Genomic DNA, 17705 nt, shown 5'->3' with positions numbered 1-17705 from the left:
TTAAAAAAGATCAATCATAGATGATGCACCCGAGAGCAAGACCGATAAAATACACTGCATATGAAACAGCACCTCAAAGATTATGTCAGATACATCCACAGATCACGGAAAACATGCAAATATAAAAGCGTAAAGAGCGCTCTCCTCAAATATGTCAGCAGCAATTCTACTGTTGCTTTGAGAAATAAGAGACCTCTGTCAACAGTAACAGCAAGCACAGGAGCAAATCCCAAGACACATTTTAACGGCAAAAAAACAAAAAAGAAATACAATGTCAGTCCAAATTAATTACATACATAAACTCTGCCATAAAGTAAAAGTAGTTAAGTTGATTACTTCTTTAGAAAATACTTTGGCTCTACAACCAGTTTACACACCCAGAACACTTAATCAAACAGTGAGCAGTCATTGGTCAGATGTGACTGTACTGACACTTCATTTACATCCTGTATATTGTGTGTTTGGATAATACAGAAGGGAAACTTCACTATTAAAATCACTGTGGCTTCATTTGCTCTTTCCATATTACCGATGCAGTCATTCAGTCATGTGCTGCAGATTTCAGTCATATTGTTTTCCATGAAACTGAAAACCAATCGGATTTGCCTCCATATTTTGTTTCTTTCAGGACGAAGAACCATCAGTCCTTTCCAGCCCGACGTCTCTGGCATTTCCTGGTCAAACAGGAAGTTCTTCAGGAGACTTTGATCCGGTACATCTTTACTAAGAAAAGGAAGCAGAGTGAGGTCAGTGGTCCACAGACATTAAAAAAAAATCTGCTTGTTTTCTCTTCAGTGTTCATTAGCTGTGATGATTAAACCTACCCTTGTTTAATTTAAGTCACGTTTATTCATTTACATTTTATTTTTTGGTCACTTCCCCTCATGCAAGTACTGCACTGGTCCAAATATAAGACTGTGTTCTTTTGGAAATAACATTTTTAGAAGTGTGTTTGTCTCATTTAACAGCTAAAGGTTTAAAAGTCACGTGTAAAAGAAAAGTGCCCTTTGAAAGGCTCAAGTTACTGTCACTAAACTTCAATGCCCGGATCGACAGATGTAGAAACATTGTATGTGTGTGTTGAAAAAAATGGCTTAAAGTTCGCCATAATAACGACTGAACATGACGGCCATAAGGATGGTGACTGACACAGCTGTCACGCAATCAGAGAAAATCTTTTGTGTATCATAGAAGGTGTTATTGTTATTTTTGTCAAGGTCATTGTATATGGGCCAGTTCAGTACATCATTTAACTTCAGTATTTTTTGCACAGCCACCAGAAACCAGAATCTCCACATTATCCACGTAGTCTTTTGCATTGCAGTTGCAGTATACTTAAGCTCGGAGGCGATGGTTTATGGAGGTTTTTATCATCATACTTTAATCATTTACCTTAAATGAATGACTGGCTGACTTCTAAATTCACGTCACGTCTTTGTAATACACACAGAAGTGCTCAGTAAGCTTTTATCTCTTTTGCTTGTATGTATTTGTTATTGTCATTGTCATTGCTTTGACTCCGTGGTCTGTAACCAAAGCACAGGACAGTTCACTGCCTTCTGTGGTGTCTAGAACTAATCATTATTATGTAACCACTGCCATGACAGGCTGCTGCTGAAGCTGCCCGTCCAGAATTAGACAAAAATCCCAGAGATCATGGTCCCAGATTCTGAGTTTCTTTATGATTACAGCATTGATTTTGGTCTTTGCTAACTGTGGTAACCGTCTTGCTTTAGATTAAACTGTAGCAGTCCGATCCGTAGTTCTGCCTCCATCCATCCTGCTGCATGACTGCAGCTCTGTGCCAATGAGGCGGACTGCAGAGCAATTTACATTTTATCACCAAGTATACATCAAAGTTCCTGTCAACCTTTTACATTTTCTTTTCATCCCATGTTTTATTTTTCTGTGTTTGTGCATGTGTTTTGTGTTGTGCCGTGTTGGTGTGTGTTCTGTGTCTATATTGCCTCTGTGTGTGTTGTGTAGCCTGTAGAGAACCATATGGACCGTATAAGCCAAAACTGCATAGCAGGAGCTAGCAGTCCCTATAAGGTAGTATCATTTACTGTACCAGCCCGGGCCCTGGCTCTGTCTGTCCGTCGCTCTGTCTTTCTGGGAGAGTCACTGCAAAGCCAAGCTTGAAGGAACACATGCATCAAACTTTAAAATGACCGTTGTGCACCAGTTGCACAGGTTTGCATGTTGTGGTTAACAGTTGCACCAAACTGGGTGAAGCTCTCGGTGTCTCCGCCCCAGCTTGGCCTCACAGTGACTGCTCTGGCAATTTTTCTGTCCTAAAATTTACTCAAGGCTCTGAGGCTTAGATCTAACGTCTAATCTCTTCCTCTCACTGGGGCACCTGTGACATCCACTCACATAACCTCACATCCGATCCCTACCAATAACACGTCTCCCTGTGTTTCTCACTCCTTCCTCCTCTCTAGCTGGACTGATTCTGCTGGACCCAAAAGCAAATAAAAAAAAATCAAGCTCCCCTTAAGAGAGTTGGCACATACAGTAGACCTACTAACTAACTTGCATGCTCACTGTCAGGGCTGTGTGAAGCTTGCTAATGGTGCAGGGTGTGGTCACAGGGGAATCCCAAATCAACAGTCCAGATAGTCAGTATTTAATTGTGTACCTCTACATGTGACATTCTGCTGTGATTACTGCTCTCCCCCCTTTGAATGTGGCTGTACTTTGTGCTACATTCATGTGAAGTGGGAATATTCTTTGGAGCAACTTTATAGCCCAAAGCAAGTTGTTTTGGAAGTCTAGATCTGAGCACCCTACATGTCGTAAAAGGAAATTAACATAATTTATGAACAACAGGCTTCTAAACTTTGTTCAAATTTTCAGTCAGTGGCCCCGGAGCCCCCTGTTTTAGCTTTCATTTTATTAAAATATTGAACCCTGATGTATTCTGTTTTCTTTACTTTTCCAGGTGGAGGCAGATCTTGGCTACCCAGGAGGAAAAGCTAAAATCATTCACAAGGAGTCTGACATAATCATGGCATTTGCCATCAATAAGGTAAGCTATATCCTGTCCAAGAGCCTCCCTCTGAAAACAAATACTTATCAGTTCCTTTCTGGGAAATTAGAGCAAACTGTTGCCAAGTCCACCTTTAATGTTGTCTTTTCTTTACCCTTCCTCCCACTCCCCCACTCCCCTCCGTTTCCAGGCTAACTCCAATGAGATAGTATTGGCCTCCACTCATGATGTCCAGGAGGTGGACGTGTCGAGCCTGGTGGCTGTCCAACCCTACACCTGGATTGGGGAGGACTTTGATAAAGAGTCCCGCAGGTGAGGCTCAGGGCAGATCATAGGTGGCATTTCTCAAATAAACAGTTTTAATCCTCACTGCTCCTGCACACACACACACACACACACACACACACACACACACGATTAACAGTTATTTAGTTCATATTTATTTCCATGTCATGCTGAGTATTTGGTGCACCCTGCATGAGATTGCAAAACACCACTATACACCAATCATCAAGAATATGCATGTTCCTGTTTCACCAGAAACACCAGTCATAATGGGGGGATGCCGGGGCCGATCAAGGCATGTTTGAATGGATCAGTATCTACAACAGTAAAGCCAATCAGAATCTGAGTCTTTCCTCACTGCGCTACACGGCAGCCTGCTGCTCTGCTGCTTAATGACAGCCGGGCTCTGCAGTGCGAGCATTGTGCTCTGCATGACAGTGAAAATTACAGTGTGAAATGATTTGATCGCACTGCTGATTGACTCTGTTCTGACACCTGGGTTGGTAAAATACACGCAAAACTGTTATCTCTCCTCTCTTATTAGCAAAGCGTAGTGAACAAACCAGTTGGCCAGTTGCTTTTTATTTTGAGCCAGCACTCACCCTCACATGGTATTTAAATGTGTCAGACACATATTTAATCAACATTCAGGTAAATATTAGTGTGGGATCGGTATCAGCAGATAACCAATATTAAAAGACTCTGATTTGGGCCAGAAAACTTGATCACATGCTCATATCCCAACAAATACACCTCTACATAATTTCAGGTAAGGTCTTAATGCTTCAAATGAATTGTGCACTGAATAGCAGAGGAAACGGTGCCTGAGCTTCATCCTGATAAAAGGCTCGTTTTCCTCGTCTCCCAGACTTTCTCTTAGCACAGGGTGCGCTGAAGGCCTGCTGGAGGCAATCATGTTTGTTATAGAAGGTTTTTGTATCCAGTTGCGGGCTGTCAGGAGACATTACACACCTTTAAAAGTGAGATTGTTGCAGCAGTGGATTGTGTGTGCAGGAGGACGTTCAGTCTTTTTGTGGAGTTTCAGTCAGTGCCATCACACCTCGTCAGCACTCTATCTAGGAAGCTCATTGTGTCGTTTAGTATAAACTTTTAATAATTATCAATTAATTATTATTATATATTGCTGAGAAGTAATGAAAAAATATGATATAATAATAATTAGTTTGGGCCATTTCGCCCCTACTGGTCTTCCATCATCACCACTGTCAGACTTGGGCAGGTATGACGGTATTACATTGCATTCTATGTGGTGTTATCTTAAAAGCTCTTAACTTTGTGAACCCTGCAGAAACCCTGTGAGTAACCAGCTGACTTCAGTGTTTTGTGTGTGAATGGCCGACTGAGTCTTTGTTCATCATCCGTATTTTAAACATCTCAGCGACGGGTTGTGTTTTGTTTCTCAGCTCTGACGACATCGACCATCGTTCTTCTCATACCAACATCGCCCAGGCGAGCTCCGTCCCCTTTGCGCCGCCGCAGATGCCGGTCTCTGCGTCCATGCCCTGGCTCGGCAGTGGGCAAACCAGCATGGGAGCCAGTGTGGTACGAGTCTATGCGCTTCAAGCACGGATAAACACAAACACAGTCAAAGCAGGCAGTAATGGGTGTGCAGTTCTCAGTAATCGTCAGCAGGGGGATTCTAAGCTCTGTTTCGGAGCCTATAGACATAGAATGTTTTAATTCTTATCAGAGTCGAGCCAAACTGAGCCATGCCGACTAAACAGTTGGCCTGCTGAGTCTATGGAGGCAGATACAAAGAGGGGGTGTGTTTGGGAGGCAGAGATGGGCGCGTATAAACAGAGATAGCAGCAGGTCTCACAGCCGGCGACTCCAGATACAGATTTGCGTCACACTTACACGCAGGCAGGGTTCGACGTGTCCCTGCCATGGCGATAAAAAGACAGGACAGAGGGAGTCACGCCGGTTCAGTGGATTACGGGAGGGGCTCTTTCAAGTCTGCACTGGGGTCTGGTTAGTTCACATCCAGCCTCTCAATGCCTGGATGGATAGTCAGAGGATCCTCATCTGCTGAGATTTGTTTCTGGTCGTAGCAGAATATTATTCAGCAGGAAAGAACCAACATTGTCCAACACTCCTGATAAATGAGTGAAACAGCAAGTTAGTGTTTGCAAATCCTGGAGGACTGGGATTGATGGATCAGAACAGAAATATTGATGAAATGGAAAAAGCACAATTTTCTGCAGATAATTCAAGCCACACTGACTGGTTGGCTCACACTGAAATGTGCTCACTGGAAATGAGTTTGTCTGAAAACACGACAAACGTCAGACTCATTTCAATTTAACGTCATGCGTTTGCACTTGTCGTTAAAATAACGTGTGGTAGGCCCCATTGTTTCCCACAGACGTTTTCATCATTATAGTAACTTTAATGTTCATGTTTTCTGTTGATAAACCAATGCTTTTATCGATGTTTTTCAGATTATGAAGAGGAATCTAAATAACGTGAAGAGAATGACATCCCATCCCATCTATCAGTATTGTAAGTGTGCACACTGAAGCCTCTTCATAGCAGTGTGTGTTTTAATTATGATCGTCTTTTAGTTGGTTTCTCCTCATCTCCTTCTCCCTGTTCCCTCCCGTCTCCCTTCCCCTCTGTCTGCTCCCATCTCACTCACTGTTTCTCTTCCTCTGTGTGTGTGTGTGTGTGTGTGTGTGTTTGCGTACATGTGCGTCAGACATGACAGGGGCTCAGGATGGCAGTGTGAGAATGTTTGAATGGAACAGACCTCAGCAGCTCATCTGCTTCAGACAAGCAGGCAACGCTCGAGTCACCCGCCTCTATTTTAACTCCCAAGGCAATAAGGTACACACACACGCGCGCGCGCGCGCACACACACACACACACACACACACACACACACACACACAGCAGCGTCTGTGTTTGGTGTGATTGTCCTCATTCCCCTCTGCTTGTCTTCCAGTGTGGAGTTGCTGACGGAGAGGGTTTCCTCAGTCTCTGGCAGGTCAACCAGACATCCTCCAACCCCAAACCCTACCTGGTGAGGTCACCACTCACCTGCCTCACCTCTTTAATCACCACCCCAGTACACGCATACACATCTTCAGACTAAAAAACGAAAGATGTGGCATCTAAATGAATATGTGCTGCTTGTTTTGTCGCTCTCTTCCTGCCCACAGAGTTGGCAGTGCCACACAAAGACCTGCGGTGATTTTGCCTTCATCACGTCCTCCAGCCTCATCGCCACGGCCGGACAGTCCAATGATAACAGGTCTGCTTCTGCACCACCATTGAACCATAACTAATCCTCCTCTTTCAGTGTCGACTAATATCATCCTTGTCTTGTTTTTCCCTCAGAAATGTTTGCCTGTGGGATACTCTGATTTCACCTAGCAATACCATGGTCCACGGTAAGAAATCCCAAATGCTTCCAGTAAAAATACTTTCATGATTTTCCCCCGTATATCAAGATGTTTTGTGATCCAATTCCGCATTTCTTCCCGCCCACCCCTCCAGCGTTCCCCTGCCATGAGAACGGGGCCACTGTGCTGCAGTATGCTCCTAAACAGCAGCTGCTGATCACTGGAGGCAGAAAGGGCTTTGTGTGCGTGTTCGACATCCGCCAGAGGCAGCTGCTCCACACTTTCCAGGCTCATGACTCAGCCATCAAGGCTCTTGCGCTGGATGCCTTCGAGGACTTCTTCGTCACTGGCTCTGCAGAGGGCAACATGAAGGTGACGCATGCTCCATCAGTCGCTCACGGACCTGCCAAAACACATTCATTTTTACAGTCAGGCTTGGATTGTGTACTGAGGGTTAATGTCTTATTCTCAGTACAGAAAATCAGGTCAAATGTCCAGTTTTGACACTTATTGCTCATAATGTTATCAGACAAATACTGTATATGCAAATAGTCTGGGGAGAGTCGGACTTTAAAAAGAAAGTTGGAAAGGAGGCCATGACGCACGTTATTAATGATTCCCTGTAATCCGACGTCTCCTGCATAAAAAGCAGAATACTGTACTGTTGTAGCCGACCCGTGTGATGTGTGCGGAGGTATATGAGGTTATTTTGGAGCAGCCCGTTGTTGCACGTGATTTAATGAAAGGAAAACACAGTGGACCACCATGCCGAAATCAAAGGCTGCACATTTATTAGCGCATCTGTCGTGCTGCCTTCAGCCGCCTGCAGAGAGTTAATGAACTGCAGGAGGAGGCTTTCATATCCGTATAAAGCAGCTGCTGCCAGCAGATCATGTCATGAATTTATAAATCACTGCAGACTCATTTAAAATGTTGTTTTGAATGTGATGTCTGATTCAGATTTCAATGCATCTATTGGCAGGAGAGTGTGTAGTTCAAATAGCTTATTTGCATTTTGAGCATCACTCCATTATTTCTGCGCATTTGCTGCGAGTATTCAGTTTGCTCTTGTTCACTGAAGTGGCAGCGGTATGACGTTGCACCAGAAACAGACGTCACTCTTACATCTAAGACACAGTTTCCACTGATATACCGAGACAGTTTTGGCCTCAGAGTTCTGCTTATGATGGCATGCTGGTTACGGTGAGACATTTGTCGGCTTGATTATCAGTTATTATAAATTGGATAAAGAGCAGAAACACAATTGCTTTGGACAAAATCATTTTTACACCACTTTGAGAAAGTGTCGCAGCAATCAAACTGAACTTGGCAGTTGACAATAGCAGCAGCAGGCTGTGCGTCATGGATTTAATAAAGAGCAGTAAGTCGGTGTGAAAAGAAACTTGACGCCTGTTCCGTCCTCTCTCCCTCTGCCGTCTCTGCCTCCAGGTGTGGAAGCTAGCCGGCCACGGGCTCATGCACTCTTTTAGCACCGAGCACGCCAAGCAGTCCATCTTCCGCAACATCGGCGCCGGCGTCATGCAGGTGGAGACGCGGCCCGGAAACCGAATCTTCACCTGCGGGGCAGACGGCACCCTGAAGATGAGGGTCCTCCCAGACCGCTACAATATCCCCAGCAGCTTGGTTGACGTCCTGTAATGCCGACTTCCACTTCTGAGGGTCCAAAGAGGAAAGCAACAGAAAGAAAAAAAACGCAAAAGGCTTATGTAACACTCGCTAGGCATTAATAGTGTAATTGATGGGGAGTTCGTCAAAAGATCACCACGCTTTTGGCCTCTTTCAGCGTGTGCAGTGTTCACGGGTTTACACTCAGTGTAACTCATATCCAGAATGAGAAACGGAGCTGCAAATATTTCTTTTTTCCCAAAGGCTGAAAGCAAAGTTACAAGAAAAAGGTATCATACTTGATTTTAAAGCTAGATTTATTGTAATTTTATTGAAGAATCTCTACTCTTAGAGTGTGTCCATAGGGAAGCTATGCATGTCCTGTTCTCGTTACGCGGTGCAATCACAGGTCTATTGATAGTGCTCTGTAAAAGTGCTCAAGCAAAAATTTTAAAAGTGTGTAACTGTCGTCATTTTGTGCCCACAGCTGAAATCTCTTAGCATCTACTGTAACCAGCACTGTGGTTTGTTCTTAAGTCAGTGGTTTCCAGTGTGAATCGAGTTGTTGGAATCTGCATTTTGTTTCAATGGTTTTGCCCCCTCTGCCTTTTTGCCCGGCTTTTCTCAGCCCTTATGGAAGAGTTGATGGTGCATTGCTCTTATAGTGACGCCCCCCCCACCCCCCACCCCCACTCCCCGACTCCCCTCTTCACTGGCTGCCCGTCACTCACTCGGGCCTCTCCCGGTTTGGGCTCGACCCGGCCCGGTTTGGTCGTGGGGTGTGCGTTTACTCTGCTGTGTCTGCCATCTGTACGCCTGCCCGCCCCCCCCCTGCCCTCAAATGCCTGTTTGTGCGGCAGACTCACCGCTAGAACATTCCTGTTTGGAAGACGATGTGTTTTATTCCTGTGACTGTGATTTCAATGTTTCCATCTGTCTGGTCCAAACCTGAACGCCCACCCACCCAGAGAAGAAACACAAAGGTTCACTTCTGGTTTTGCACAAAATATTCTTGAATTTGTCTTCTTTTTTTTTTTTTTTATTATTTAAATTATTTATATGTTTGTGTTTGTTTGGTTGACCATTCCTTTGTAAAACTATTTAACTTATTGCCTTTTATTTTAGGAATGTAAGAGGTTTTACTGTATCTGACTGGGAGATGTGCAGCACAGTCTACTGTATGTAAGTGTGTGTTACCTCGCTAGTTGTTTTTACCGTTTCATCCATAAGGAATAGATATTTGCACTCAAATTCTGGAGACACTAAAAGTTTATTTCAAATAAATAGGTTATTGAGGAAGAAACTGTTATATACAAATGAATGTCTGGCTTTATTTGGCCTAGTAGTAAAACGTTTGAAATAGTTTTAATATATAAATGATATAAATATATATATATATATATGAAATACCACAACAGCTTGTACAAACATGAAAGCATTTCTTTATTTTTGGTTTGTATCATACCAGCTGGATTAGTTGTAACTTTTGTTAAGTGTATGTATGGTATTTATTAAAGAGATTTGTGTTTCTCTCCCTCTTTCTGCCCACTACGTGTACTGTATGTATCTTAAGTGTTTTACCGATGGTCCTACTGGTGTCTGGTGTGTATGTGCGTGTGCATGTAATAATGCAAAAAGAAGCCAATATCATGGGTAGACGCTTACTAGGGCACTTGAGCCTGGAGGTGTGTGAGAGAACAGGTCATGGTCAGAGTTTTACCTTTGTAAAGTGAATAAATTCTTTTTATTTCATCAGGTGGAATTGGCGCTGTTATTTTTTGGGTTTGTTTTTCGGTAAAGAGGAATAAGCGAGCAGGGACATCATTATTATTATTATTATTATTATTCATCACAAAGGCAGACGGACGGACTGTCTGTACAGAATATCAGGGAACAACATGTACATCTATGTAAAAATACATGAAAGATAACTGTCATGCAAATACACTAAATAATGGAACAACTTACAACACAAACGGCCACAAAAGTTGAGTTATAAGTTCAATTCGTATAAACTGTTTGACACAAAATGAAAAAAGTTTTCACACTGTTAGTAAAATCTCACATGTGCTGTGTGTTGGGAGCAGGATATAAATACAGCAGTGTTTATTTATTTATCTGACAGGATCACAATAATTATGGAGCAAAACCTGATTTCCTTCAGTGAAACTGATGACTGTCCGTACATCTGTTCAAAACCTAAATGTGACCACTTTCCAAAGACAGAGTGAGTATTTGGTAATCAGCAGGCTCTCTGCTCTCGCTGTGTAACAGTCATGTCTGCATGTTGTCTCTCATGACACGGCGTTTCTCACTCGTCAGAGATGAAGTGGACCACGTAGAGCCTGACGTAGCTGTGGTCCCACACGTACAGGTGTCTGTCCTTCGGGCTGTAGGAGAGCATAGCCAGCACTCCGCCCGGAGACCTCAGGTCAAAGGTCACATTGACCGGCTTTCCCTTCAGCAGGTCAAAAGCGAAGGTGACCCTGGTGTCTTTGGTGTCGGTGACATAGAGGATGCCGCAGGCGATGAAGGCGTTGCCGGCCTTGGTGCGGGGATAGGTGGTGTTTATGTAGGACGTGACGGAGAAGGTCTTCTGGTCCAGCTGGGCCACCGTGATGCTCTCATCTACGCTGGAGGCAAAGATCAGCCACAAGCCGTTCTCATCTGCTGCCAGCTTGAAGTAGGTCTTGGAGTTGTGGAGCAGGTAGGCGAGGTTGTGGTACAAAGCGTTTTCTATAGTGAGAGTGTGAAGCTTCTTGGTTTGAAAGTCAAATCTGGGGAAAAAAAACAAGCAGCGAGTTGTTAATCAGCACAGCAAAGCATCGGACTCTGCATCGCACGGTGTGCCTGCTTACCTGCCGATGCTGGAAGTGCCAGCGATGTGATAATAGAAGGAACCGTTGTGAACAGTGTGGCCGCAGCCTTGGTAGAACTTTCTGACATCCACAACGTTACTGCTGCTGTTCTGGAAGGAGGCGATGCTTTTATACTCCTTCACCACACGACCTGGAGGAGAAAGAGGAAACCGTTCACTGCCAGCTGCTAGAAAAACAGTGCAGAGCTTGTCATACATCTTTGTATTGCTTGACCTGGTTTGAAATACAAAGATTGCTGTATTGTCTCTGAGTCCATGCTGAACGTCCTCAGCCACGACCTACCAGAAAAGTGTTCCGCCACCCATATTCGCTCATCGTTCAACCGAGCCGTGTCTTTCATCCATGTACCAAATGTGCTCTCCATCTTCGTCACGTTCCTGGGGTTGATCAGAGACTTGATCAGGCAGTCTGAGGGGAAACAAAACAACAGGCTTAGATGATGCTCCCATCTCTAGCACACAGCACACATTGTGCACGTAGACACTCTGAAAACGCACCGTTCTTCTTCGCAGGCTGCTCGTGTAGTTTCACCGCCTCCCTTACCGATGAGGTCTCATCATTTGGAATCGCGTGCAACAGCCCTGTTAAAGGATTTCATATGAAGTTATTCACTTGGCAAAAGAATCTGTAGTAGCTGTTCTGGAGCTTTTAATCATATCATACAACTTTCCTCAACAGACGTTCAAATTTCAATACTTTGAGAATGTGGCTATGTGAACACTTTAAGGTCTTGGATGAGAAGTCATGTATGACGCCATGTCATATGAAAAGCTCCAGAACAGCTCCAACATGAACGTCGTGGTTGAGAACGTTTCCCAGAGCATGAACTTTCAATGTCAGTTGCAGAGCATGTGTTTGCTGCAGGCCAAAAAAGGCCTCTTACCCAGGGTCTGTGCAGCCTGAAGGTTGGCTCTGTGGTGCCTTGTTCTGGGAGGCCCCTGAGGCCCAGGAGGCCCAGGAGGTCCTGGAGGTCCAGGAGGACCAGGAGGACCTGTACAAAGAAGAGAGGACCACATCGAAACACTCTGAATGTAAAAAATATAACATGAAACAGATTTATTCTCATCAGATTTGACGTCCTATATGTGAGAATTCTTTCTATCCTTCATCATTTTAATTGAAGTTTAGAGTGTAAAGCTCTACTTGCCCTCGATAATGACATCATTGGACGGTTTCCCCATCTCTCCAGGCTCCCCTCGCTCTCCTTTTTCTCCCGGGTCTCCTTTGTCACCTGGCGGTCCTGCGGACGACATTATGCAAACTAGCTCCGAGACGGCATTCATAAACTCAATACACTTCGCTCTATTGTTAAAACCATGAATTATTCCATTGACTTGCTCGGGTGAATCATGCCATCCACTGTGGAGGAGAACAGAGTGAAGTGGGAGAATATTTCCGGTTAATTTAGCTGAAGCCCGAAACCGCAGAGATGAATAATATTATCTGACAATGTGAGAGAAAGGGCGCTGTTTCAGCCTCTTCGGCCATTTATGAATTCCAAGCAGAATCCACTGTGAATAAAAACCGCAGCCATTATGAAACATGGATGGATCAGGACGCTGTGCTGGTATGTTTTGACTTTGTGTCTTTGTATGACTTTAAGTGACTGTGTGTGCTTTACATTTTGGTATTTTTAACCCCAGGTTACACTCAACCCTTTGACTGTTGCATTGTACTATTCTACACTAAAATGGCCAGCACTGCCTGAGGCCTTCAGAAAAATGGACATGCAGTAAAAACAGAACAGAGCCTCACTATTTCCTTACCTTTCTTTCCTCTTTTCCCATCAGCCCCGGGCAGTCCATTCAGACCGGGGATCCCATCAGTCCCATTGTGGCCGGGCATACCGTCCGCACCAGGCAAACCTACAGTAACACAAAAAAAATCTTCACCATGGGCAGAGTGGAAAATACATTTCGCGAGGATATGGGTCACTAAACCACAAAGGAGACATACAGTATGGCTACATTTTAAATTTGGATCCAGGATTAAGAGTTCACTCACCAGGCGGTCCCGGGGGTCCTGCAACAGAAGGTTTGGGGATGTTAGAGAGTAGAAAGTGATGTTTTGGACATGAGTAGCTGGTTAACAGGACATGAGTGAGACATACCGGTGATGCAGGCTCCCTTGGTGCTGTTGCAAATCTCGATCAACAATTTGATCTGAAGACAAGAGAAAATATCAAAATATGATAAATCACTAAATCATTGACCCCCCCCCCTCTAGTATTTAGTGATAGACCACTACAAAAATACTCCTTTAAGCAAAACTTACGAAGTTAATTAGTACTGCAATAAAGCATTGAAGTATTATCAGTAAAATATACGTAAAATATACTTAAAGTTGGCTAACTATAGCACAAAGCAGCACAAACTGGAAATGCTCAAGCTCAGCACAGGTCTCTAAAAATGTACTGGAGGGCCTCGAGGTTACATAATAAAGCAGGTGTTTCCCTGAAGCCCGGATTATTTCAGTTTGTGTTGTGCTGGTGGTGCATACAGCTTTCCCAAACAAATTAGGAATCAATCAGTTCCCCTTAAGGCCCTCTGATGAATGCAGACCCCAGGACCCCTGCCCATAATGACAACATAACACATGGCACCATGTGCTGCGTCTTATTTCTAAATGTGTCTGCCTGCACCTCCGCTCTACTCCTCAGTCAAATAAAATCCACCAGCAGCATCTCACCGGGACCATGGAGTAAGTCATCATCATCATCATGTCATCCTGCACGTGGGCTTTGTGGTAACTGTGTCGGTGTTTGTGCTTCAGCTCATGCTGCATCTTCTTCTCGGCCTCCTCTCCCACCTCCTGGCTGGCCTCCTGCTGATGGACCACCTGTCCCTCCTCCTGGTGATGCTCCTGCTGTAGCTCCTTCTCCAGCTCTTCACTTCTCTTATTCCTGGAGTACTGGTACTGGTACTGGTATTGAGGAATTTCCGCCTGCATCCCCGCTGCTCCTCTTGGCACCTCCTGGAGGAACTCCACCACCGAGCTCTGCTCCACCTCCGTCAGCCTTGCCTCTGTCTGCTCCAGCCAGGCACGTTGCTGATTCTGCTGGACCAAGAGCACCAGAAGGCCCACAGAGTTAATTAACGCCACGATGCACGTCCCGTACAGCACCATCCGCTGAGGGAGAGTCATGCTGGGGGTCGGGATCCACATGGTTACCACTTCACCTCCTCTCTTCTGAGCGTCGCCCGCCAACCTCAGCATTCACAGGCGAGCACAATTCCAGCAAGGCAGTGAAAATAAAAGGACAAAGGTCAAACAGACGGACGGAGAAAGTTCAAGTTTTATGACCTTGTAACCCAAGATGCTGCCAGCAAAGATCAAATCAAACCAACAACAACAAACTAATCCAACAGGAAGGAAGTCCTCAGCTGAAATTCAAGCTCCTGTTCAGATTATCTGAAAGCTCCAAATAGAGTCCAGTCAGCCTCAGTGTCTGCGCTCCACCCGGGTGGTCTATCTGAAGGCAGACTGGTAAATACCAGTGGAGAAGGGGCTGTGGTAATATGTGTGTGTGTGTGTGTGTGCATACAAACCAGTGTATGTATGTAGGAGTGGGCATTACACAATCTTCTGGGCTTGTCTGGGAAGAAACCCCCGCCTGTTCAGTCACCTGATTTATATTCATCACAACCCATTCGACTGCACCGCCGTGGGCAGACTGACATCACACACACACACACACACACACACACAAGAGCATGATGCATGAAAGCATTCATAAACACACCAAATGAAAGCACGCACTGCACCAGACAAACTGGCTGGTCGCTGATGTTTACATACGCGTACATATTATTATCATTACGACAGAACCAATCCAGAATTAAAAGAAAATACATGAAATCAAAACGCATTAGCATCAATTTCAATGGTTCATGGCCTCTCTTACCCGACTCCTGTATCCTCCCTTCATCTGTCCCCCTGGGCGCTGGTCCTCCTTCACATCCTCACAGCTTCCCTCCACCGACTGCGACCACGACCCATTTCCGTTGCTTTGATTTGGACCAGAAAAGAGACATTTCGCCAGAAAAAAGACAGTTGAGCAGAAACCTATCAGCTCCGGGCATTCGTAGCATTCTTCACCGTGAGAGGTGGTTGGCTGTGCATCTTTCGACTGTAGGTGTAGCTGGCCCATTTGATAATTAGTTCAGTAACGACACAGCATGTTTCAGTAAGTCAGTTAATTGGCCTCTCTGGTGATTCGCGTAGCTGACCTACTGTACAAGTGTTGTGGACACACACACAGGAAGAGGTAGAGAGCTGCAACGTTACTGTCAGATCCACGTCCTGAGCTCTGTTGTGTGGACTCCTGCCTGAGGCTGTAGGTCACTGACAGCCAGTCACCGGACATGCTGATGTGCAGCAGATGTGCAGATGTGAACGCACATACAATCCAAAGAGCACTGAGGTCGTTCCTTTGTTGCCTCTCCTTCACTCTGCTCTGGGTCCATTAACATGAGCCATATGACGCAAATGTGTCCACATGCCCACAAAATCTTCTCCACCTCTGGTCTCTGATTGACCTTCTGTGGTTCTGTTTCCTCCTTCCTGAAGTGCAGCTGCTGGGAAAGCAGCCTTATCTCTGAGGCTTACATCTTCTTACCACAGCGCTGAAAGGCCTGTGTCCATCATACCTCTCCAGGCCAAGGACAGCTAGATGACCTGACTCGTCTTCCAAAGAGCTTGATCCTCCCAGCGCCTCTTCTCTCTGTTTCTAAGAAACTTGGGAGTCTTTTTTTTTTTTCTTCACACTGTTATCTAAGTTTCACGAGGTTAAATCTGCTATTATTTGAATGCCAAAGTCATCAAGAATAAAAGAACAGAATTTAAAAAAAAAAAAGCCAAAACATAATTTACAAAATGAAAAAGAAAATCATTTATTGATCATCCTGAATTTAAACAAAATGAGAAACATGTTACTGAGAGAAGTCAGCTTTTCTATGTATATTATGTAAGAGATGTTTATTGCGTAAGTGTGAAGCTACGCTCTCTGTGACATGTAACTCTCATTGTCTTGTGAGAGAGTTCATGTTCTAGCTGTTCTCACATCTCTTTGCCACCTCTCATCTCCATCACCTATTCAATGTTTCTGTCTTACTGCATATATACTGAAGAAAAGTGAAAGGTAAGAGAGGAGTTAATGAGCTCTGTTCAGACATCGTGCATGTCTTGACATTTCACTTCTTTTCCTCAGCTTTCCATCAACAACTCCCTACACACACAGTGGAGACAAAGATGTGGTTGACCACAACACCAGAGCCCAGAGACGAGGTTACATTAACTGCTCCTCTCGGGTGGAGGAGGGCTGTCTCTGCTTAATCATGCAGTGCAATCTGGGTCCGAGCCATCGCACAGGGCATCGTTTTCAAGGCAGGGCCTCAGCACACAGTCGGCCATTTGAACAATTCACATTCTTCGACTGGCGTGTGGGCGGTGAGTGAATTCACAGAGTCCTTTATACAGAATGAGCAAACGGAACGATGGCAGAGATAAAGGCGAACAGCGCTGGCCTTGTCACAAATCACTCAATAAGAACAAATAAATCAAATAAATCCATTTTGATTGAAATCTAAGCAAAGAAAAAAAAACAGTTCACACAGCTCAGAGTTCATAGAAGGTAATATGTAACAAAGGGCTGGCTAAAAACAGCCGTTCATATGTTTGACAAAGTACCATAACCTATATGTGTGTGTGTGTGTAGGTGAATCTTATATTTACATATAACATAAAAGAAAACATATTTTTAATGTCTTTCTTCAGTTTTCTTGGCCTGATAACAGTCAAATTCAAAGGTCTTGCGTCTAATTAAGATACGGTATCTGCCTTTAAGACCCCCATTATGACTAACATCCTCCAATTCATCCCCCACTAATTCGGACATCTTGAACAATTAATTACATTCATCCGTACATAATCATCCGGCATCTCTCGACACTCACGGAGAGCAAACAAGAAGAAAATGATAGTGAACATTTTTAAGTATGGAAGAGAGAGCAAGCGCAGATCCGCTCGCTGCCTGTCTCCAGACGGGAAATAAATGATTTATTTGGAGCCTGACGGCGTGCAGGGCCAGTCTCCTTCAAACGCTGCATTTAGTTGCAGCTTTCCCTTGTCTGTCTGACAGATAAAGCTGGAAGAAGAAGAAGAATAACAACAATAACGCAGATATTCTCACAGCCAAGTGATCTTCTGCGGGATTTCCAATCAGATGCTTTTGATGTTCAAAGGAGGAGCAAATCTTTGCTTCTCATCAGCAAAATGTCAAATACGGCCCATGATAGAAGCTCGCCCCAACGCCGGATCGCACTGCAGCACGTACCCACTGAAAGCGCTGTACGCTCAAGGGCACAGGCACAAATCCAACCCCTCAAGGTTAGTGTATGTTTACCTTTTCCCTCCTCTGTTGTGGCTTTTACGTTACCCTGACCTGGCTCGTAACCAGCTCAGACCACATATAAAGAGGAGGCTGATAGTTGAGGCAGCTTTCATTCATCCTTTTGGGTTTGTACGGACGTGTGTGGGTCGTCTGAAATCTGCCTTCTT

The 17705-nt window shown here is 44.6% G+C and overlaps 2 protein-coding genes across 9 annotated transcripts in view; one reads left to right on the top strand and one right to left on the bottom strand.

The window, feature by feature from the left end:
* dmxl2 (Dmx-like 2) overlaps window positions 1-10020 on the top strand; it is a 38884-nt gene extending 28864 nt beyond the window's left edge. For 5 of the 7 annotated variants that reach the window (XM_076731732.1, XM_076731750.1, XM_076731724.1 and 2 more), the window contains 11 exons: window positions 629-746; window positions 2945-3031; window positions 3183-3304; window positions 4702-4840; window positions 5740-5800; window positions 5997-6124; window positions 6243-6320; window positions 6460-6551; window positions 6638-6690; window positions 6797-7014; window positions 8092-10020. In XM_076731732.1, coding sequence (XP_076587847.1) covers window positions 629-746; window positions 2945-3031; window positions 3183-3304; window positions 4702-4840; window positions 5740-5800; window positions 5997-6124; window positions 6243-6320; window positions 6460-6551; window positions 6638-6690; window positions 6797-7014; window positions 8092-8301 — 1306 coding nt within the window. In that variant the 3' untranslated portion in view covers window positions 8302-10020. Of the gene's footprint in view, window positions 1-628; window positions 747-1986; window positions 2053-2944; window positions 3032-3182; window positions 3305-4701; window positions 4841-5739; window positions 5801-5996; window positions 6125-6242; window positions 6321-6459; window positions 6552-6637; window positions 6691-6796; window positions 7015-8091 lie in introns of all 7 variants that reach the window. The other 2 variants (XM_076731777.1, XM_076731768.1) reach the window with 1 other exon arrangement.
* Window positions 9286-15171, bottom strand: gldn (gliomedin). 2 transcript variants are annotated; one of them, XM_076731800.1, is made up of 11 exons: window positions 15052-15171; window positions 13836-14201; window positions 13258-13309; window positions 13152-13169; window positions 12914-13012; window positions 12295-12387; window positions 12031-12138; window positions 11645-11728; window positions 11430-11555; window positions 11127-11277; window positions 9286-11045 (listed from the first exon to the last, which is right to left on the bottom strand). In XM_076731800.1, exons 1-11 carry the CDS (start codon window positions 15073-15075, stop codon window positions 10580-10582), a joined length of 1587 nt encoding a protein of 528 aa, XP_076587915.1. In that variant the 5' UTR covers window positions 15076-15171; the 3' UTR covers window positions 9286-10579. The 2 variants fall into 2 exon arrangements, with proteins under 2 accessions (XP_076587915.1, XP_076587905.1); XM_076731790.1 differs by lacking the exon at window positions 15052-15171 and having other exon boundaries at window positions 13836-14621.
* Between the last annotated feature and the right edge of the window lie 2534 nt (window positions 15172-17705).

The sequence above is a fragment of the Chaetodon auriga genome, chromosome 1 (genome assembly GCF_051107435.1).
Source record: "Chaetodon auriga isolate fChaAug3 chromosome 1, fChaAug3.hap1, whole genome shotgun sequence".
Lineage (NCBI taxonomy): Eukaryota > Metazoa > Chordata > Actinopteri > Chaetodontiformes > Chaetodontidae > Chaetodon > Chaetodon auriga.
This window is presented reverse-complemented; position numbering and strand designations above follow the sequence as displayed.